The sequence below is a fragment of the Electrophorus electricus genome, chromosome 17 (assembly GCF_041902795.1).
Source record: "Electrophorus electricus isolate QZ-2024a chromosome 17, ASM4190279v1, whole genome shotgun sequence".
NCBI classification, from domain to species: domain Eukaryota; kingdom Metazoa; phylum Chordata; class Actinopteri; order Gymnotiformes; family Gymnotidae; genus Electrophorus; species Electrophorus electricus.
The window spans coordinates 8,871,264-8,895,000 of NC_137513.1; the positions used below are offsets into that span (position 1 = coordinate 8,871,264).

At 45.3% G+C, this 23,737-nt stretch overlaps 2 protein-coding genes across 5 annotated transcripts in view; one reads left to right on the forward strand and one right to left on the reverse strand.

Moving 5' to 3' along the window:
* The window catches only part of slc8a2b (solute carrier family 8 member 2b), an 86,152-nt gene extending 84,354 nt beyond the window's left edge, over nt 1–1,798 (reverse strand). For 3 of the 4 annotated variants that reach the window (XM_035534141.2, XM_035534138.2, XM_035534139.2), the window contains exon 1: nt 1,631–1,796. The gene's annotated coding sequence lies outside the window, so the exon portion shown is untranslated. Of the gene's footprint in view, nt 1–1,630 lie in introns of all 4 variants that reach the window. The other variant, XM_081699993.1, reaches the window with a different exon arrangement.
* Nucleotides 1,799–5,412: 3,614 nt separating this feature from the next.
* The window catches only part of ostn (osteocrin), a 61,433-nt gene continuing 43,108 nt past the window's right edge, over nt 5,413–23,737 (forward strand). The window contains exon 1 of the mRNA XM_081700131.1: nt 5,413–5,502. Coding sequence (XP_081556257.1) covers nt 5,452–5,502 — 51 coding nt within the window. The 5' untranslated portion in view covers nt 5,413–5,451. The remainder of the gene's footprint in view (nt 5,503–23,737) is intronic.

Consider the following 23,737-nt stretch of genomic DNA (forward strand, 5'->3'; position numbering starts at 1 on the left):
GAGAGACAGACCCCGGTGGAGATGGAGGAGGATAAAGTGGAGAGACAATTCGGTGACTGAACTGGAGAGTTACTATGCCACACCCTGCCTGCAGCCTCAGACAGGCAGACGGAGCGAGAGAATTGATGAGTGAGAGAATGAATGAATGAACCAAGCGACTAGAGCATTTGCAGGTGAAAGAGGGATAGCGAGTGTGCGAGTCAGCTGATCGGACAGTGAGTGAGGATTTGCAAGGCTTCTGACAGCCCGCTGGACAGAGACCGCGAGCGCCGAACACACTCATTCTCCTTTGGCAGGGATCTGCTTTCAAAATTCTGAATGAAGATGCAAAATTCCAACAACAAAAAAAAAAGAGATCCCACCATCTTCTTTTTTCCCCCTTTTCTCATCGTATTTCCCTTTACTGTCTTACTAGCTACGTACGTCTGCAGACCGTCTTCTGAGTGACGAACATAAAGAATACCTTAAGATTGGCGAACTAAATTATTCTGAGCGGTCTAGGCACGCACTTTTAGTATGATGCCGAGGAAAATACGCTGTTGGCGCGTGTACACTAAACTGTACACCAAGGGGCAGCTCTTCAGAGAGCGCGCGGAAGGGTGGGGGTGGGGGGGGGGGAATCCATCCGCAGCGTACAGGCTTCGCGAGGAAAGCCCTCGCGCATGGTGTATCCCCGTCACGTATCTGAGCCTCATCAGGCGCCCGCCGCGCACCCACAGCACATCAATGCGCCATCTCAAATGTGCCTGGTCGTACTTTGCTTTTTTTTTTTTTTCATTCAGCAATCAAATTCGATCAATAAGCGTGAAGGTCGTTTATGTCGCGCGAGGAAGCTTACAGTTTGAGCGTGTTAATTAAGAAGTGCGGAAAAATACGTCTACAGATATTTCCAAAACTGCTATGTAATTACTGGCCGTGGGTATTCTGCGTCAAAATCGAATTAGTTTCACAGATGAAGGGGCTATGTGAGTGCCCGTATACAGTAGTCTTGCATAAGCAATTACAATGCACTGAATTCAGATGGAATATTGCATGTCTGCCATAGAAAGGCGGGAAATATAACTAAGTATTTACAGAAACACATAATATACATACGAAATCACCGAAATTACCAGACAACGCATCACCGTTCAAAGTCATGTGAAAATTAACAGGGGATCACCGCACATTTAAACAAATAAAATCTGCTGGGTGCAATGCGTCGACAGCTATAACGGAAAAGTACAATCAAGAATAAGAAATGTTATTTTTCATCATAATATCAACGGTTGGACACGTGGATGTTAACCAGGGAGACTTTTCTCATGAGGGTCACATTGGTTCCAACACGATTCAAACTTAACTATCTTCGCAGAGACAACGGCAGCGCCTCTTATAGTGCACGCTTCTCTAAAAGATTACACCGAATACCGAACAGTGACGCGCTCTTTACACAGAAACATGCATTCAAACTACTACTTCTTGTGTTTTTATGGGACAGGCTCTGTTTTGAATGGCTGTCTGTTTTTATCATTAGTTCCAAACGAACAAGATAGAGACAGTCGAACAAGTTCAGATGTAATATTTGCACAGATTCGTTACATCGAGAACAATTCCCTAATGTTACAGTAATGTAAAGAATAAGGTTTACCTTATATACTAGTTGATCGTGTTGGTCGATGCAGACGCGGCCACGAGAAACATAGTGCTTTTATGTAGACAGAAAACCGGTCCCGCTTTTTTACGCTCGCTTTCTTTCCGCAGTTGCACTGGCAGTCACACAGTTGTAATTCACTCTCACTGACTGTAAAAACATCCACTCGCACTCAGTAGCATCCAACCAGGCGCGTCCTGGGAGGGGAGGGGACCTCAGGAACGCGCGTTGTACAACGTGATGAGTACGCGCATTGTTGTTAGCGCCAAAGCTTACGCTGGAAAAAAATAATGACCCAGTACAAACGAGACTATACCCATATCATGAATTAATAAATTCCTAAATTCCTTTTTGCAAATATATATACATGGCATATGTTTACTTGAATATATTCAAGAGGCGAGCTCTCCTTGAAGGTACAGTGCTGCACAGGTACAGTGCTGTAAGTGTTCTGGCCAGATACCATTAAAGGGGGGAACACTCCTAATAATAATAATAATAATAATAATAATCATGTGAATTCATAATGTCCATAGGCCCTCTCCTGCCTGCTGTACTGACAACTGCCCGTTAAGCTTCAAACCTGCTTCTTGGTCTTCAGTATTGAGATAATAAAAAGAGTGTTTACAGTAAAAAGAGGTTTAACATTGAATTATACATATTAATAACATAAAACATAAGGGAGTATAGAGGTTCTGTGTCCTTTTAAAATGATTTGTGTACAGGGCAGAGGCCTCTGCAGACTTCTGCAAAGGATACTGGGTAGGCTTCAGCAGACCTCAGTGTAAGATGTATTATCTCTCCATCAGGCTCAGGACAGTATAGAAAAACAATCTTCTTTAGGATAAGGTCAAGAGAAGTCTTCTCTTCGAATGCAGTGGTAACAGGTTCCAACTAGTGTGGGTACTAAATATCAGTTTGCATATATTGGCTAATGTATGGTTTGGATATAATGGTGAAAAATGCAAACACTAATATGCAAAAGAAGATGGGGTGAATACATAATCACATCTGAAAAATGTATAAAAATGTGGGTTCTTTGTGTGAGTGTTGGACATTCTTCAGAGGGTCCCTCAATAATGTTGTTAACATTAACTTGCAATAAAGGACGGGACCAACTATTCTCTTCAACTAATTCTGAAGTCTGTATATCACTTGCTGATCTTCCAGATCTGTCCTTTACAGTGTGAGTGTCTGAGTGGGCCTGGTTAAGCCTACTCATGTAAATGACATCTCTGACTCTCCCACTCTCTGGGGCTGAGAAAAACAATCAGACCTTTAAAGCAATACACTCCAATGTCTTGTTCAGTAACTCCAACAGGGCTTATTAGATATGAACATGGATTAAAAAATTTGGACATCATAGGAGTTGGCTCAGTACAGATTATATTTCATATTTGATATAGACTAATGAGTTACATTTACAAGCAGGTTGTTTTCTTTTTTGTAATTGATCTTGTATTATGTATTTGACATGAAGTGACATATTTGCTTATCAAAATGCATCTTGTTTTCACTATTTACATATTATAAGAATTTCCTTCTACATATCACTTGGCAGTTAATATTATTTCTGTCATTACTACCAAAGCAATAATTGAAATCCAGAGAGCTAGAGGATGGTTTAAGGTTAAAAAACCTTGCATAAAAGATTACTCCCTGCTGAGGTACGGTGGCAGATTTTCCTTCAGTTGTTTCAGCCCTTATTTCAGTGCACTAGGGCCTACGTGGTTTGCAGCTGAGATGTGCGTTTCTCTCTTACTCTGGTGCAGTGTAACAGTCAACAACCTCCAATAAGCTCCCCCTTGATACAACCACATGGGAGATTAGTCTTACCTGGATTGTGCGGTGGTGCTGACCTTATCTCTTGGTCATGGGAAGTGAGTCTGGCTCCAGGCACTGAGCATTTTCAGATACCTTGAATCCAAACTGTAGCATTACATTAGATAGCAAGTGGCCTATTTGGGTAACATCTTTTACTGCTAGCATCCAGACAGCTGCCACCCTAAGGTGATACCCTTGTAGTTCCTGCTAAGAGATGTTTGCATGATGCAGAGAAAAACAACATCTCTGCATCCTGCAAATGCAGGAAAAGGAACATCTCTGCATCTCAGGAACATCATGCTTGGTCTGGGTCAACCATTCTAGCCTCTCTGATCAAAAGAATGGTCCTGTGGAGTCCAGTGTCTTTTATTGAACCACTGCTCTCACAATACAGCAGCTGTATGACGGAAACAGAGAAAGGTTATGGCACTGCAAACAACAACTAAACACTTTCCTGCAGTGCATGTCATGGATATAAATAGGCAAAATTCATTCCAGTTTTACAACGGCGAGGATACGGCTATGGTGAGTCATGCTAGCACAAATGTCACAGATCTGAGTCATATAGATTTGTTCTACAGAGACTTTTAAATCCTCATAGACACACTGTGAGTGCGTGCTGGTAGATGTTTGTGCTTTCTGGGCATATTCTACAAATTGCTGATGGTTGTATGAAATCCAATCACTAGATTGCCTTGCATAAGTGCCTAGGAGACTGATGCAAAACTTTTTTATCTTGCTTTTTTTTTTTAGAAATAGTCTTCACATTAAGAGAAGAGGCTCTTATATTTGACCAAATAAGCTTGTGAATAAACTTGTGAGTTGGAGTTGGAAATGGGAATATTGGAGCTGGGAATGGATGAAGAGGAATTTTATCCTGATGATCATGGATTCTGCAAAGACTAAATAAAAAATCCTACAATGTCTCTTTGGTTTGGAAAGACTTTCAGTTTGGTGCAAAACTTCAACACCTTTTACCGCTTCATTAACCTTAAATGCTTTTTGTTTTTAAATTCATGTTATTTTTAACATTTTTTTTTTGCTTTTCATTTTTTGTATACTGTTGTGCATGTTTTGACACAGCCCAGTTGTAAGAAGTCAGCATATTCCCCGTATAATTCTGTTTGTATGTATGTAGGTATGTATGCATGTAAGTAAGGAAGCAAAGACGTGAACAGCCAAGCGGTCAGGCTATAGCTCTCTCCACCACTGCTGTGCCCTGTCTGTAAGGTCCCCATGCAGCTCCTGCCACAGACGGGGCGCCAGGTCAGCTAAAACCCCCTGGAGTCAGTCAACCAGGCTTGGTCCCTGCTTGTGTCAGAAAGAAAAAAAAAGAGGGTGCCATCTAACACAATACTGTCTTGCAACTTGCTGCCTGGCAAGCTCCTAGTGCACTGCTGGCATGCTGTCTAGCAAGCTACCTAGCACTGCTGCTAACCATTACGTCCGGACACTGGTTTTACCACAGCTTGTGCAGTTTCTGAATTGGTCCCAGATTGCATGGCCTCAGATGCTGCTCACAGATGGTTGTCATTCAAAACAAGGTAAGAGATGGTGTTCAATCCAAGTCACCCATTCCAATCGTTAATCAGTGGTTTGTATTTTAGCAAAACATCATAGTGGTGAACCTAACATTAGGCAGTGTTTGTCATAGTGGGAGCTCTTGCTTTAGCTGACACCAGCTTGGGTATGGAGCTTCCCAGCTTGCCTGGGAGGTGCACTGGGGGATGGCAATATCCTCGGCACTGTTTCACTCAGGCAGCTTGGGCCTCTCCTCACACCCCTGTGAGATTTCACAAGCTGGATGTCACTGTGCCGACAGTGACACATGCTGTGTGTAGTGAAGTCTTGTCAGAAAGAAAGGTCTCTCTCGGAATAAATGAATAATTCAAATCGTGTCGCGGTTGGTCTTCAGGATGCATGTCAGAATCCTGGAGTCAGCAAATGAATGCTGGAAAGAAAAGCTTAGGGCTTTGAAATATAACTCCTATAGCATGTGTGAGATGTATCATGAAGCCCCCTTTCTTGTGCACAGCAAGGATGAGGTGAGTTCGTTTTTAAATTACTATGCATGTCAGCTATTACGTGTGGAGGAAGACCGACTCCTCCATGGTGCATGTCTTAGCCACCAGCTCAAAGTGCTTGATGTGTGGTAACAATAGCTTCTGAAGATTTTATGTCAGAGACCTTCCATTAATCAATGGCATCACAACACAATCTCTTTTTTTTCTTTGGCTGATGAGCTTTTGCAAATGATCATAGATGATGACACAGCCCCCTCTTTAAAATTATTTTTGAGAAAATGAAATTTTATGAAAATAGGACAGACAGGAGTGCCTTGGCTGGCGAAACCCGTTGTGGGAATACAGCAAGTTTGTCCTCCTGGAAGATGATGACTTTCTTGTAGACAATTCCGTGTTAAAATTCCCTAAAGAGAACATGTTCCCATTAAAAGGCAGACATTCAAGAGCATAGTTGTGATTTTGCTTGCATGAGTGTCCTTACCAACATCAAATGTAGTGTGTGAAACAGCAACATTCTCTCAATTTATTATTATGCTCTCAGCAATTTAGGCTCTTTTCCGCTTGCAGATGTGTTGACATAAGCAGATGTAGCTTTGGGCAATTAATTTCAGTTTGAAAGGTCTATAATCCTTCACATATTCTTCTCTTATCCCCAGTCAACTTTCCTCTCTCTTCTATGCTTTCCTGATCTCCTTATTCTTCACCTTATTCCTTCCGTTCTCAAGCACTAGAAGATTATAAACAAATTACAAATGCAACACACAATGCGAGCCTGTCAACATCACAAGGTTTAGGGTATGCAAACAGGATACCTTTTCAAGTATACACTTTATAAGAGATACCTGCCCTTTCACAATTGGCTTCCCTGTGTGGAAATTAGACATGACCCTGGACTGCAGCATAAAATCATGTGACCAAATTTTCCATGGATTAGTTTCAATTCACATTAGAATGAGAAAATCGAGTGATCTGAGTGACTTCGAATGAGACATAGTCACTGGTACTAGTCTAGCCAGAGCCAGTATTTCAAAAAATTGCCAGCCTTGTGAAGTTTTCTTGTGCAACAGTGTGGAGAATATACTGAGAATGACATGATCGAACAAAAACCTCCAGTGAAATGGGATCCTGTGGACAGAAGCAACTCGTCAATGCAAAGGGTCAGAGGAGGATGTCAAGGATTGTTGTGATGAACAGGAGGTGCGCACTCGAGCGAACTGCGGCCAAATACATTCCTTAGCATGGATGGTTTATAACATCAGACGACCAGTTTAAGTGCCACTGCTGTCCAAGGGAAACAAAAAAGCAAGACAACAGTTGGCAAAAGAGCACAAAACATAAATCACTGATCACAGTGTAAAGGCATCGCCTGATCAGATGAATCCAGATTTCTGTGGCACCATGCTGATGGGACAGTGAGGATTTGGTCAAGCAACATGATGGGATTACCCCTTCCTGTTAAGTGACCTCTGATACCTGTGGATGGATGTTTGGAAAGTAGCTCTTACCTAAGCATTTTGACTGAGTAGGTTTATCACTTCATGGCAGCTGTTTACTATATGGGAGAAGGACACGTTCAGGAGGACAATGCACCATCCCACAAGGCTCATATAGTCATAGTTTGTTTCCAGGAACATGACAGTGGCCCTTTCTTGCTTCCCTGGCCTTCACAGTCCTCTTAATCTTATAGAGCATTTCTGGGATGAGGTAGAACGGGCTATTCAGAGCATGTCAGTCAGTACCTCCATCTAATTTGCAGCAACTACAAGAAGCTATCTATTTTTGCATGGGCCAAAATTCCTGAAAAACAATTTCAACACCTATTAGAATTTATGCTATGATGAATGGCTGTGGTTTTGAAGGCCAAAAAAGGTCCAACACACTACTAGATGGTGTCTCTAATAAACTGGCCATTCAGTGTATATATCGTGCAATGTCAAGTGTGCAATCATATATGTTACACAAGCTTTGCATTAGTGGGTTTTTTGTGTGTTTTTTTTTTTTTTTTTCATTTTTGCTGTTTTTGTACGTGGTGCTTTTATGGGCTGAGAACTCTGTTGACATTTGAGTCTGTGGCCAGCCACTCTTCCGTATAAGGGAGCTTGTGACGCTGTTACCAAATGGGTCCTCACCTTTCCCCTTCACTCTAGCTCCTCCTTCATCCCCTGGTATTTCTTTACATTTCCACATTCCTTGTCTATGATGTTGACACCACATGGGATTGCAACATCTACTGCCACTGCTGTTTTCTGATCCTTATCTATTGTCTGGTTGGTTCGCCTGATCTGGAAGTCCCACAGGGTCTCAGCACTGTGGTGTGATGGGACAGTGCTGATGCGCATGAATACAACATGTAAACAGGCAGTGCAATAAACCCCAAAGAGTTTGTTTTTTTAAAAAAACATTCTAATAGGTACAGAGGATGAGGGCTGTGTGCATAATCCCCAGGAAGATTCTGGCAGGAATAAATGATGAGATTAACAGATGGAGAGCTAAACTGGGGGGTCATGCAGAACACATATGAGTTTCTATCCAGGCTACCCTTGGGCTGCTGGTAGTGATACAGGTTAATGTGTTGTCTTTATGCTAATTCAGTGCAGTTATGGTCACACGGTGCTGTTTTTGAGGATGGTGCTGAAACAATGTGTGCCGCTGTCCATGGTCCTGGTAAGTGGGACAGGTCTATTGGTTATCCAGTGTGGCATTCACAGGTAGCCAGGAGTCACATCCACAACTACACACACACATAAACACAAACATAAACGCACACACACACACACACACACACACACACACACTTACTTTAAGCATTGAGCCCACTGCAGCCCACCTTTAAATTGCATTTGTCCTATGTGGGCTTGAGTCGAGTAGGGGGGTAGGTTAGAATACAGTGGATGTACTTTCTTGTGACACAGGGCAAGATTGATGTTTGTACACCAGAACTGGAAAAACAACTTAACATTTAATAATTAGAAGAGAACACCCACAGCATTTCCCTGCAGCAAACCAGGACAACGTTTTACCATTGACCCATGTCCTTGACTTAGGTCTTTCATTATAGGGCTTTGTGGTTAGTCAAATAAAGGCCATCCAGTCAAATAACACTACAGATCCTCCACGGCCCACTTATCAACTAGGGCATCCCTTCCTCCCTCTGCCTGCTGTTTCACTGTCGGAGTTGGTGATTGGCTGACTGATATAATGCGGTGCTCCACACTGCCATACAATGAAAACATCATATGAGTCATGTACCGATGATTAAAAATTTTGATTCTTTTCGTTCCCATGGGGGCGGTGGAGAAGAAATCCATAAACTGATCAATGTGCTCAAGCAGCTCCTGCCTTTGTTCAGGCTGAGACTGGCTCCAAGGTTGGGGGAAGTGTCCTTGGAGTCAACAACACAGCAGCTTAGATCATGTGAGATTTGCTGCAGCGCTGTGTTGTTTGCTGTACTGCTTGTTCTTACTATGATTAGTGCTTTGGTGTAGCATGTTTCTAGACTGGGGGGATTTTGCCATATTCCACCACCTCTGCTGGCTGTCAGCGGTCTGGTCCCCAGAGGAGGTTATGCTGCCTCCACCTCCACATTACCCACCTCTGCTTGTTGGATGTTCCATGGTGGAGTGCAAAGGGTTTAAGGGTTTATATCTTTGTGTGCTTATTGTAATTTAATAGAACTGCCAAACTAAATAATGTGTAAAAGCAATCCATTCGCAATATCTCCTCAGTGAGATGACATCTGATCATGGATTCATTTCAGCTTCCACCTTGATACCTTACATTAGCCACAGACTACTCTGGGTTTAGCTTTCTTTTAATAAAATAGCAGCTGTTAATAATCTTCATATAATATTATTTGCTTTGTGTATGCAGGGAGTATAATGTAACAATTTTCTTTCAGATAGGAGCATGTATAGATAGTATAATTAGCTGGTTTCAAAAATAACCTGTGGGTGATGTAACTGTATACTTATGAGTATGCAATTATATTATATATTTTAATAAAATATGTTAAATATTGGGAATTGGAGACATAATTCATTTAACACAAGTAGCCTGCCAGTGGTCAAAAAACAAAATTAAATCTTGGTAAAATAATTTGAATTGTCAATTTGAGTTGGGTGGGGGTGGAGTACAACATAGTGGATGGCATTAGGACAGAGGTAATGATTGATTTTTGTACATTAGAACCCACATGAAATAATACACAAGTAATATGCATCCAATATTACCCCCCCCCCCCCCCCCCAAAAAAAAAGAGGAAATCCCATAGCATTTCCCTGCTGCAAACCAGGACAATGTTTTACCTTCTCATTGACCAGTGTCCTTGACTCATGCCCTTTGTTATAGGGGCAGTGGTAGTTCTGTGGTTAAGGTAATAGAGTAGTAATCAGAAGGTTGCCAATTCCATCCCTACCACCACCAGATTGCCACTGTTGGGCCCCTGAGCAAGACTTTTAACTCCCCAGTTGCTCAAGTTGTATTCGGTCATAATTATTAGTCGCTTTGGATAAAAGTGTCAGCTAAATGTCATAAATGTAAAATGTAAATAGTTTATGGTCAGTCATGAGCATGAAGAGCCAATACTTCCTCTTTAGTCAACCCTTTTAGACAGGAAGATGAGCACTTACAGAAGTGAAATACATTACTCAACTGACAACAGTACACCAGGAAGATGTGGATCTGAGTTGTGCTTCCTGGACAGAGGGCATTCCAGACAGCTCCTGCTCTTTTTTCCTCTGACCTCAACAATCCAAATCTTATAACATAAGATTTATCCAATATACTGAGCGTTTGGGCTTTGCAGTTAGAGTAGCCTCACGCAGGCTCTCCAGAACCATGGTACCCTGCCAGACCTTCTGCACTGTTCTGCCAGACCTTCTGCGCTTTCTGCACATTCTGTGTAATGTAAACAACATCTGAGCCATATACTGTTGCTGGAGCTTGAGAATGTTATCTGATAGTCTTTGAAATGTAGCCCAGGGCCTTGTAGAAGCCAAAAGACAGGATGCAGCATAGCCATAAATCGCCATAATTCCTTTAAGAATTTAGATTTTGTTTGTTCTTCTGCAGGCAGTGGAGAAGAATCCATAAACTGGTCGGTCTGTTCAGTCAGCTCCTGTCTTCATTCAGGCTGAGACTGGGTCCAAGGATGATCACACATGTCAAAGGGGAGCTCTTCTCAGAGTCAATAACAAAACAACACAGCAGCAGCACCAGATCACACCCTTTCCCTCAGTAGGCTGGCATTGTCTGTTTTTTTACCTTTTCGTTTTCCTGGCTGCTTGACTCGGTAGTTCACTCAATAATTCAAATGGCCACATTTGTGAGATGGAATTGTGGTTGTTTTCCACCACTCTCTGTGGTTCCTCTCGTTTGGACTTGGGGTTGTCAAAACTGCATTACTGCCTGTCACTTGGCTGTGACTCTCAGTGTTCCCACCTGCAACTAGGGGCCGGATCGTCTGAACTTCCGTCATGTGTGATGTGTTGCGGCGGTGCCTAAGTCATGTGTGATGTGTTACAGTGTTGCTTCGTTTGCTCATCTGTTTGGTCCTGCTATGACGTTCACCACCTCTGCTGGCTGTCAGTGGTATGGTCCACTGTGGAGGTTATCCTGCCAGAACTCCTCCTCAACCTTCCCATTACCCACCTCTGCTGGCTGTCAGTGGTATGGTCCACAGTGGAGGTTATCCTGCCAGAGCTCCTCCTCAACCTTCCCACTACCCACCTCTGCTGGCTGTTCACGTATCATGGGTGAGGATAGGCATAAAATCTCATTAAGGACAGTAGTGTTGACATTTTCAAGGCCCTTCTCCTCTTCTTGTTTGATATTTTATGGTGGCATGCAAAGTGTTTAAGGGTTTTATTTGTGTGTGCAGGTATGTTGTAATTAAACTCAAATGCCAAATGAAATAATGTTAATACAAGACATGGGCAATATCCTCTCAGTGAAATGAGGTCTTCAGTTGTTTCCACCATGATACCTTAGGCACAGACCACTGTGGGTTTTCCTTTGACCTTATTTACATCATTTTTTGTTTAATGAAGTAGCAGCCATTCATAATCATAATAATTTTATTTTCATTATGTACACAGGGCATGATATTATGTATATATAGATTTTGTCTTTAGGTGGTTTCAAGAACAACTTGTGGGTAATATAATGTAATGCACTGTAATGCTTATGACTATATTAATTTTAATAAAATATGTTAAATACTGTGGGTTGGAGAAATTATAGATTTAACACCAGTTGCCTAGTAGTGGTCACAAAACAGACACACAAAATAAAATCTTGATCAAATATTTTGGAACTTGAGAGGGTCAAATGATGTTGAGCAGGATAAAGAAATGATGCGGAACATCAACATCACAAAACATGCTGTAGGCTCGAGAGGGAGGATCTGATATTAGCTTTGAAGAGTGTGTATGAGTATCTGTATGAGTGTGAATGAGTGTGTGTGTATGTGTCTGTGGGTGTGTGTGTGTGTGTGTGTGTGTGTGTGTGTGTGTGTGTGTGTGTGTGTGTGTGTGTGTGTAAGAAACGAAAAAAATAATGATTTAACATTCTTCATGTAATAAAAAGAGGTACATAATCTAGGTTACACTGTATGATCACCATATCACTCAGAGACGCACACATGGGAAGGAAAATGTGTGTGTGTGTGTGTGTGTGTGTGTGTGTGTGAGAGAGAGAGAGAGAGAGAGAGAGAGAGAGAGAGAGAGAGAGAGAGAGAGAGAGAGAGAAAGAGAGTTCTATGTGGGCAGCAGTCCTTCTGTGCATGCCTTAAAACAGAATTAATTCCACACTACAGTCTTTATTATTGCTTAACCACCCTGGGACCCTTAGGATCCCATTGTGCAGAGTGGGTTTGGGGTATGTGTTCATGCATCATGGGTGGAAGGGTTTCATAACGAGAGGTTATTGCTGGCCCCGAAGCACCATCATCATCAACGGGGCCCCTCCTCAGACAGCGCACGGCCACACCAACAGAGGACAGCATGAGGGGGCCTGCTACTTACAGCCCCCCATCTACCAGAGTCCAGGTGAAACAGTCTGTATTGATTACTCGGTTAGTAACATACTTCCTAAAATGATGTGTAAATGTCCAGAACTGGTTTTAATTAGCCATGCAAGAGAATGGTCTTAGTAGTAGTTCACTTTAACCCATGTACACTGTCACGCCTGCCCCTGAACCTGAGCTATGGACAGGTCAAAGAGCAGAAAGGGGCACAGCAAGAAGTCCCAGAATACCACACACACAGATTTTACTTAGGGTGAAATTGATTTAGTTTAAAATTAATGTTTTTATGCGCCGTTTTAAATAGTTGACCCGTATAGTATCTGTATAGTGTACATTTAGTTTAGCTTAGTCTTTATTTCTGCTGCCGCAGATTCTGAAGGAAGATCTGCTGCCGCCACAGACTCGGGACTGAGTTTAGCGCAGGCAGAAAACAGCTAGTTGCCCTCACTTACACAGGCTCATCAGTGTCACTGCTATGGCCTGGCATGCTCTCATGCATCACGCTGAGAATGGCATGCCAGGTGGCCGGGAACCAAAGAGCACCCGACTCAAGTTCATCACCAGCAGCTGAATTGACAGAAAGAAGGATGATGTGGCTACCGGTCATGATGGGGTGTTTGACCCAAGAACACAAGTTCTGGCTTGCACCTGTACAGGATTCTTTCATACCTGCTTTGGATTTCCTTGCGGTGGCCATGCTCGATCTCAAGAAGCTTTTGGTGGATGAGACTCTGGGAGAAGGTGCACTATTGGGTCAGAGACACCACGGTTCTTTACAGGCATATGACTCTGGTCCCGGGCCAGAGTACAGCCAGGACGGCAGAGTGACTGGTCCACTCTGGAGTGCGAGAGGAGTCGTTAACACTACAATACTGACATGCAAATTACAATACTGACAGGCAAATTGACATGCAAATTAAACAACAAAACAGTATTAATAAAGAATGCTCTTATGTACAATGTACAAAGTACATGAAACAACTGAACAGTATATGAGGATTTCACTTTTTTAGCAAGTACAGATTTAGCAAAACAGAATACAGTCTCTAGCAAACTGAAGATCGAGTGGTAATTGACCTTCACGGTGAGCGATCTGTGCTGCGTAAAGCTATGTTTGTGCTGTGCTGGCTTTCAGTGTTAATGTCACTGTAGGACAGATTTGTGCAGTCTTCTTCTTAGCAAGCACACATCTCTGGGTAAGAAGCTGTCTCTGTGTCATAAAGGTTTAGTTTTGATCATCTAGGAAGGGGATGGGGACTACACAGGCTGCGGACTAGCTACAGATTTTGTGGCGTGAGGTCATGTTACAAGCCAGAGGTCCGGGCTTCACCTAATACTGTGTTACGTATAGGCATCGTTTACGCAGGCGACCACCAATTTATGAAATGGATGATGTCCCGACCACTTGTTGTTTCCTCTACAAGGTGTCTGCTTCATTTATTCAACAATAATTCCAGTAATAATATGCTTGGTTTGCCGAGATACCCATCGGGCACAACTGACATTTCGTGAAACAAAAGACATTTTATCAAGATAAACTGAAACTCGTACGTGTATGCCCATAGGCTTTACAAACGCGGAGATAACTCTTTCGTGAACCCCTTCCTTTCAGTACCAGCGCTAATTACTTTCCAGTAAAAGCGTGTGCCCGAGGACCCGATTACGCATTTGAGAGGCAGCGGTATTCAGTGTAACATCGGTCCGCATTTTCTTTTATCCGCATTCTTAACTTCTCAAAGCAAAGTGACGCCCATGGTTTCATGGTAGCCATTTTCATGTAATGTATAACCTACATAAAGAGAACAACAACCAGATAAGCGATAACAAATATGTCTACTAACGATCTGCATCGTAAGACAGGCAGACGACACTTCGCAATGAGTGGCTGGACAAACAGGGCTTATATAGGTGAGCGTATGCGGGCTAACAAGTAACACGTGACTCTTATAATCAGGTGACCTGGCCCGAACTAGGGGCTTGTGGGTAGTGTAGTGACTATTGGCTTGAGTCCGCGAGGAAAGCGTGACGAAAGGAGTGAAATGGTTAGAATAAACGTCTTCGGCCAATTAGATCATCACGTATAATTGCTGATCTAAAAGCAATGGCTAAGAAGATAAATTAATTATTCCACTGAGTGTCGGGAATTGACTTTGCAAATGTTTTGGCGCAGGTTACTGAGCCAGAGGTTACATGATGGTGAAAAGAATAGTTATGTAATTGTTGAACATCTATTACTATGCAGTATCACAGCCTCGATAATCAAAAACATTACTAACCCAATGTGACTGCATTTGGCTTGTGCGTACTGATGACACATCAAATTCTCCAGAGTGATCTTACCAAATATTTCACACTAGAATTAGTGAGAGAGATGTTGTTGGAACACAATATACAAGCCTTTACTGAACTCCAACTATTAACTTTCATTCTTTGGTAATGTACTGGATTGAGCAAATTGACTGTGCTACATGTTGTGCTGAAATTAGACATCCTAAAATGTCTTACTACAATTAAATTTTACAAAAGAAAATACCAACATCTCACCTCTGACCACATAATTAACCCTGACTTTCCATTTTCTTGCACTAACCCTCTTATAGTAGTATTAGACAAAAAGTTAACAAACCACATGTTGTAAGGTAATGAAAAATCCCAATATGTTGCAATGCTACTATACAATACATGCACATCTATGAACTCTGTCTGTTTCTCTCCCCCACTCCCACTCTCTGTCTCTCTCCCCCACTCCCACTGTCTGTCTCTCTCTCCCACTCCCACTGTCTGTCTCTCTCTCCCACTCCCACTCTCTGTCTCTCTCCCCCACTCCCACTCTCTGTCTCTCTCCCCCACTCCCACTCTCTGTCTCTCTCTCCCACTCCCACTGTCTGTCTCTCTCTCCCACTCCCACTCTCCGTCTCTCTCTCCCACTCCCACTGTCTCTCTCTCTCCCACTCCCACTGTCTCTGTCTCTCTCTCTCACTCCCACTGTCTGTCTCTCTCTCCCACTCCCACTCTCTGTCTCTCTCTCCCACTCCCACTGTCTGTCTCTCTCTCCCACTCCCACTGTCTCCGTCTCTCTCTCCCACTCCCACTCTCTGTCTCTCTCCCCCACTCCCACTCTCTGTCTCTCTCCCCCACTCCCACTCTCTGTCTCTCTCTCCCACTCCCACTGTCTGTCTCTCTCTCCCACTCCCACTCTCCATCTCTCTCTCCCACTCCCACTGTCTCTCTCTCTCCCACTCCCACTGTCTCTGTCTCTCTCTCTCACTCCCACTGTCTGTCTCTCTCTCCCACTCCCACTCTCTGTCTCTCTCTCCCACTCCCACTGTCTGTCTCTCTCTCCCACTCCCACTGTCTCCGTCTCTCTCTCCCACTCCCACTCTCTGTCTCTCTCTCCCACTCCCACTCTCTGTCTCTCTCTCCCACTCCCACTGTCTGTCTCTCTCTCTCACTCCCACTCTCTGTCTCTCTCTCCCACTCCCACTCTCTGTCTCTCTCCCCCACTCCCACTCTCTGTCTCTCTCTCCCACTCCCACTCTCTGTCTCTCTCTCCCACTCCCACTGTCTGTCTCTCTCTCTCCCACTCCCACTCTCTGTCTCTCTCTCCCACTCCCACTGTCTGTCTCTCTCTCCCACTCCCACTCTCTGTCTCTCTCTCCCACTCCCACTGTCTGTCTCTCTCTCCCACTCCCACTCTCTGTCTCTCTCTCCCACTCCCACTGTCTGTCTCTCTCTCCCACTCCCACTCTCTGTCTCTCTCTCCCACTCCCACTGTCTGTCTCTCTCTCCCACTCCCACTCTCTGTCTCTCTCTCCCACTCCCACTCTCTGTCTCTCTCTCCCATTCCTACTGTCTCTGTCTCTCTCTCCCACTCCCACTCTCTGTCTCTCTCTCCCACTCCCACTCTCTGTCTCTCTCTCCCATTCCTACTGTCTCTGTCTCTCTCTCCCACTCCCACTCTCTGTCTCTCTCTCCCACTCCCACTGTCTGTCTCTCTCTCTCACTCCCACTCTCTGTCTCTCTCTCCCACTCCCACTCTCTGTCTCTCTCTCCCATTCCTACTGTCTCTGTCTCTCTCTCCCACTCCCACTCTCTGTCTCTCTCTCCCACTCCCACTCTCTGTCTCTCTCTCCCATTCCTACTGTCTCTGTCTCTCTCTCCCACTCCCACTGTCTGTCTCTCTCTCCCACTCCCACTCTCTGTCTCTCTCTCCCACTCCCACTCTCTGTCTCTCTCTCCCACTCCCACTGTCTGTCTCTCTCTCCCACTCCCACTCTCTGTCTCTCTCTCCCACTCCCACTGTCTGTCTCTCTCTCCCACTCCCACTCTCTGTCTCTCTCTCCCACTCCCAGTCTCTCTCTCCCATTCCTACTGTCTCTGTCTCTCTCTCCCACTCCCACTCTCTGTCTCTCTCTCCCACTCCCACTCTCTGTCTCTCTCTCCCATTCCTACTGTCTCTGTCTCTCTCTCCCACTCCCACTCTCTGTCTCTCTCTCCCACTCCCACTGTCTGTCTCTCTCTCTCACTCCCACTCTCTGTCTCTCTCTCCCACTCCCACTCTCTGTCTCTCTCTCCCATTCCTACTGTCTCTGTCTCTCTCTCCCACTCCCACTCTCTGTCTCTCTCTCCCACTCCCACTCTCTGTCTCTCTCTCCCATTCCTACTGTCTCTGTCTCTCTCTCCCACTCCCACTCTCTGTCTCTCTCTCCCACTCCCACTGTCTGTCTCTCTCTCCCACTCCCACTGTCTGTCTCTCTCTCCCACTCCCACTCTCTGTCTCTCTCTCCCACTCCCACTCTCTGTCTCTCTCTCCCACTCCCACTGTCTGTCTCTCTCTCTCACTCCCACTCTCTGTCTCTCTCTCCCACTCCCACTCTCTGTCTCTCTCCCCCACTCCCACTCTCTGTCTCTCTCTCCCACTCCCACTGTCTGTCTCTCTCTCTCCCACTCCCACTGTCTCTCTCTCTCCCACTCCCACTGTCTCTGTCTCTCTCTCCCACTCCCACTCTCTGTCTCTCTCTCCCACTCCCACTCTCTGTCTCTCTCTCCCACTCCCACTGTCTGTCTCTCTCTCCCACTCCCACTCTCTGTCTCTCTCTCCCACTCCCACTCTCTGTCTCTCTCTCCCATTCCTACTGTCTCTGTCTCTCTCTCCCACTCCCACTCTCTGTCTCTCTCTCCCACTCCCACTCTCTGTCTCTCTCTCCCATTCCTACTGTCTCTGTCTCTCTCTCCCACTCCCACTCTCTGTCTCTCTCTCCCACTCCCACTGTCTGTCTCTCTCTCTCACTCCCACTCTCTGTCTCTCTCTCCCACTCCCACTCTCTGTCTCTCTCTCCCATTCCTACTGTCTCTGTCTCTCTCTCCCACTCCCACTCTCTGTCTCTCTCTCCCACTCCCACTCTCTGTCTCTCTCTCCCATTCCTACTGTCTCTGTCTCTCTCTCCCACTCCCACTGTCTGTCTCTCTCTCCCACTCCCACTCTCTGTCTCTCTCTCCCACTCCCACTCTCTGTCTCTCTCTCCCACTCCCACTGTCTGTCTCTCTCTCCCACTCCCACTCTCTGTCTCTCTCTCCCACTCCCACTGTCTGTCTCTCTCTCCCATTCCTACTGTCTCTGTCTCTCTCTCCCACTCCCACTCTCTGTCTCTCTCTCCCACTCCCACTCTCTGTCTCTCTCTCCCATTCCTACTGTCTCTGTCTCCCATTCCTACTGTCTCTGTCTCTCTCTCCCACTCCCACTCTCTGTCTCTCTCTCCCACTCCCACTCTCTGTCTCTCTCTCCCATTCCTACTGTCTCTGTCTCTCTCTCCCACTCCCACTCTCTGTCTCTCTCTCCCACTCCCACTGTCTGTCTCTCTCTCTCACTCCCACTCTCTGTCTCTCTCTCCCACTCCCACTCTCTGTCTCTCTCTCCCATTCCTACTGTCTGTCTCTCTCTCCCACTCCCACTGTCTGTCTCTCTCTCCCACTCCCACTCTCTGTCTCTCTCTCCCACTCCCACTCTCTGTCTCTCTCTCCCACTCCCACTCTCTGTCTCTCTCTCCCACTCCCACTCTCTGTCTCTCTCTCCCACTCCCACTGTCTGTCTCTCTCTCCCACTCCCACTCTCTGTCTCTCTCTCCCACTCCCAGTCTCTCTCTCCCATTCCTACTGTCTCTGTCTCTCTCTCCCACTCCCACTCTCTGTCTCTCTCTCCCACTCCCACTCTCTGTCTCTCTCTCCCATTCCTACTGTCTCTGTCTCTCTCTCCCACTCCCACTCTCTGTCTCTCTCTCCCATTCCTACTGTCTCTGTCTCTCTCTCCCACTCCCACTCTCTGTCTCTCTCTCCCACTCCCACTGTCTGTCTCTCTCTCTCACTCCCACTCTCTGTCTCTCTCCCCCACTCCCACTCTCTGTCTCTCTCTCCCACTCCCACTGTCTGTCTCTCTCTCTCCCACTCCCACTGTCTCTCTCTCTCCCACTCCCACTGTCTGTCTCTCTCTCCCACTCCCACTCTCTGTCTCTCTCTCCCACTCCCACTCTCTGTCTCTCTCTCCCACTCCCACTCTCTGTCTCTCTCTCCCACTCCCACTGTCTGTCTCTCTCTCCCACTCCCACTCTCTGTCTCTCTCTCCCACTCCCACTGTCTGTCTCTCTCTCCCACTCCCACTGTCTCCGTCTCTCTCTCCCACTCCCACTGTCTCTCTCTCTCCCACTCCCACTGTCTCTGTCTCTCTCTCTCACTCCCACTCTCTGTCTCTCTCTCCCACTCCCACTCTCTGTCTCTCTCCCCCACTCCCACTCTCTGTCTCTCTCTCCCACTCCCACTCTCTGTCTCTCTCTCCCACTCCCACTGTCTGTCTCTCTCTCTCTCTCCCACTCCCACTGTCTCTCTCTCTCCCACTCCCACTGTCTCTGTCTCTCTCTCCCACTCCCACTCTCTGTCTCTCTCTCCCACTCCCACTGTCTCTGTCTCTCTCTCCCACTCCCACTCTCTGTCTCTCTCTCTCACTCCCACTCTCTGTCTCTCTCTCCCACTCCCACTGTCTCTGTCTCTCTCTCCCACTCCCACTCTCTGTCTCTCTCTCTCACTCCCACTCTCTGTCTCTCTCTCCCACTCCCACTGTCTCCGTCTCTCTCTCCCACTCCCACTCTCTGTCTCTCTCTCCCACTCCCACTCTCTGTCTCTCTCCCCCACTCCCACTCTCTGTCTCTCTCTCCCACTCCCACTCTCTGTCTCTCTCTCCCACTCCCACTCTCTGTCTCTCTCTCCCACTCCCACTGTCTGTCTCTCTCTCCCACTCCCACTGTCTCCGTCTCTCTCTCCCACTCCCACTGTCTCTCTCTCTCCCACTCCCACTCTCTGTCTCTCTCTCCCACTCCCACTCTCTGTCTCTCTCTCCCACTCCCACTGTCTCTGTCTGTCTCTCTCACTCCCACTCTCTGTCTCTCTCTCCCACTCCCACTCTCTGTCTCTCTCTCCCACTCCCACTGTCTGTCTCTCTCTCCCACTCCCACTCTCTGTCTCTCTCTCCCACTCCCACTGTCTCTGTCTCTCTCTCCCACTCCCACTCTCTGTCTCTCTCTCCCACTCCCACTCTCTGTCTCTCTCTCTCACTCCCACTCTCTGTCTCTCTCTCCCACTCCCACTGTCTCTGTCTCTCTCTCCCACTCCCACTCTCTGTCTCTCTCTCTCACTCCCACTCTCTGTCTCTCTCTCCCACTCCCACTGTCTCTGTCTCTCTCTCCCACTCCCACTCTCTGTCTCTCTCTCCCACTCCCACTCTCTGTCTCTCTCTCCCACTCCCACTCTCTCTCTCTCTCACTCCCACTCTCTGTCTCTCTCTCCCACTCCCACTGTCTGTCTCTCTCTCTCTCACTCCCACTCTCTGTCTCTCTCCCCCACTCCCTCTTCCTTTCTTCCTTGCTCCCTCTCTTCCTATCTGCCAACTCTCTTTCTCTTCCTTCTTCTATCCCTTCTCTTCCTCTCTCTTGCTTAGTGCTCCCTCTTTTACTTTCTTCCTAAGTAACCATAGCAAAGAGGTGATCCATGGCTGCCCTTGTACAAAAATAACGGTCTTACAAACTAATTGGCGGAAATCGTTAAAAAGAGAAGGGTGACAGTACACACTGCTAGCTGAGGTGCTGCTTGCCATCAGGCAAGGCAGGCAACTGCTTGGAGCCCCGGCTGGTGGGGGACCCCTGAGGGCTGACAAACTTAAACTATAGCAGTGGCAATGTGCAAAGTTTGCAGTGACAGTATGAGACCTGAATTCCCTAAAGGGGGCCCTGCCTGAGTCCACTCAATTTTTTCAGAGAGCCTCGGCAGACTGTAGAATCGCCACTGACTGCTTTATACCCCAGAACTGCTAATGAATGTGCATTCATATTTTTTTTTCAGGATTGAGACATTTTCAGAAAATGAAACGATCGATCACTCCATTACTATATTGACGTTTACAGACCAATTTTGTAAGCAAGAAAGAAAACAGTGTGATTATAAGAAGCCTTTCTGTAGTCAGGTAATATTTATGCCGTCTGTGATCACACACAGTGTGAGCAAGTGGCTAAAAAAACAACCCGCCTGGCAACATTCTGGCCACAGTAACACTGTTTCAACAGTTTTTGTTTCTTACTCAAGCAGTTTCTTAGAGAGAGATTTTCTTCATGTCCTCTCGTTTAGATCTACTCTCTAATTAAAAAAATTAAAACAGCTGAGCAGCAGAGTCGCTCAACTTGCTTAAGGGACCCAGTGGAGAGTCAGTGATAGAAGTTCAGCCTAAGCAGACCTAGAACAAAATGCTCTCATTCTGTGCCCTCAAGCGTCTTACACTGTTGCCCAGACTGCAATGTTTCTGCCATCACAAGGTTTTGCTATTGAGCATCTTACATCAGACCTCTTCTTTGTGTATGTGTGTGTGTGTGTGTGTGTGTGTGTGTTTGTGTGTGTGTGTGTGTGTGTGTGTGTGTGTGTGTGTGTGTGTGTGTGTGTGTGTGTGTGTGTGTGTGTCTGTCTGTTTTCATACCGTCCTCTTATAGGGTTCTGTCAACACTGTTCACTTAGTTTTTTTAACTTTCATATTATGTCTAATATGTGGATTAATTTATACAGGGAATCCAAACCATGTTAACAATGATTTAACATGTTTTTATCTGAATTCAGTTCAGTTCAGTTCTATTTATACACAGGTAGTGAATGTAACTTGCCTTCAGTGTATTCATGATCTAGCAACCCTATACTTTTGTACTTTGTAAAAGTGGTGTCTGACTGTATATGTATTTAAATGTAATACACACACACACACACACACACACACACACACACACACACACACACACACACACACAAACTAGACAATTCAGCCTTTTTGCTTGTTCTAAAATATATGATTCAGCTCTTAAAGCACTACGTATTTAGCTAATGAGTTGCATTAGGTTTTGAGCAGTGAAAGAGCTGATCAGCAGATCTTACAGAACTGAGCAGACATCCAGAACTGGAGTCAGGCAACCAGATTAAATGCATCAACAGCAATATCAATACAATCAATCAATAGATCAATCAATACTACTGCCCAATGAAAGCCATTATGGGAAATTTAAAATAAATATAATTTAAAACAATTTCTTTTGATTTTGAAAAAAAATTTTCTTCAGTTTGTCATGCCTGGGAACTGTCTAGATGATCTAATTTAGCCATGCAGTCTGTCTTTACAAACATTTCTAACGAGTTCACTCAATTTGTGTGTGGTACTGTAATAGGATGCCACTGTTGCTACAAGTCAGTTTGTGAAATTTCATTCTTCCTAGATATTCCACGATCAGATTTGAGTGGTATTATTGAAAAGTGGAATCATTTAGGAACCACAGCAACTCAATCATGAAGTGGAAAACTACGTAAATTTACGGAGTGGGGCTGCCAAGTGCTGAGGAGCATAGTACATAAAAGTTGCCCAGTCTTCTCTGGTATTAACATCAGCACAAAAAACTGCATGGGGAGCCTCATGGGATGGTTTTTCATGATGTAAGGCATGTAAGACTTACATCACAAAGCACAATGCAAAGCGTTGAATGCCCACGATGCCAAAAGTTGGATGGAGTGGTGTAAAGCACACCACCACTGCACTCTGGAGCAGTGGAAACGTGTTCTGTGGAGTGACAAATCATGCTTCTCTATCTGGCAGTCTGATGGACAAGTCTGGGTTTGGCGAGTGCCAGGAGAATATTACCTGCCTGACTGCATTGTGCCAACTGTTATGTGGGGGATTGTTAACACTATAGGGTTGTCCTTCAGGGATTGGCCTAAGTGCATTAGTTCCAGTGAAGGGAAATCTTAATACTTCAGCATACTAAGGCATTTCGGACAGTTGTATGCTTCCAGCTTTGTGGGACCAGTTTGGGGAAGGCCCTTTTTTGTTCCAGCTTGACTGTGCCCCAGTATACAAAGCAAGATCCATACAGGCATGATTGGGTGAGTTTGGTGTTGAAGAACTTGATTGACCCCCCACAGAGCCATCGCACACCTTTGGGATTGACCGGAACAGAGATTGTGGGTCAGGCCCACTCACCCTTGAATGGACACTTGTTGCTCAATGGACAGGGTGTACCAGAAAAGCCCCAGCATTCTTTACTGCAAATACTGCCCTGAGGTTTATTGTGTTCTCTACAGCCTGCACCTGTTTGCATTTGCTGCTCACGCATGTTTCCTCAGGCTGGTGCAGAACACACATCCACCACAATGGAGCAGTGTTGCAGAGCAGGACCACAGATGCATGCTTAATGCTGAGATGTCTCCACTACAGCCATGACATTGTCAGCTTCAGAGAATATCAGGGAAATTATAAGTTAAACATTTTTGCATGTCCATATTTCCCCAAATTCCCAACTTTGATCAGAGCTAGAAGTGTGAAACCAATTGAAAATATCCTCTTTGTACTTTGAACATGCTATGCACAAATAGGTTAATGGGAACATAAATGCTGTTTGAAACTGTTTTGTAGCACCAAAGTCTAGCTTTTGTTTATTTTGCACTGAGGTATATGCTTTTATGTATACATGCCTGTAGGTATGGTGTAAGTTTAGTACTGTAGTTTTAGATGTGTTAAATGTGTTTTGCAATTAAATATTTACTTCGTGGTCAATTTTAGGCATTCATATTACTAACAATAGTAGAAAATGTTGTTTTTTTTCCCATTTTCCATTGACAACACAGGCGCTTCGTAAATGAGTTCCATATGTAACCACTAGATGG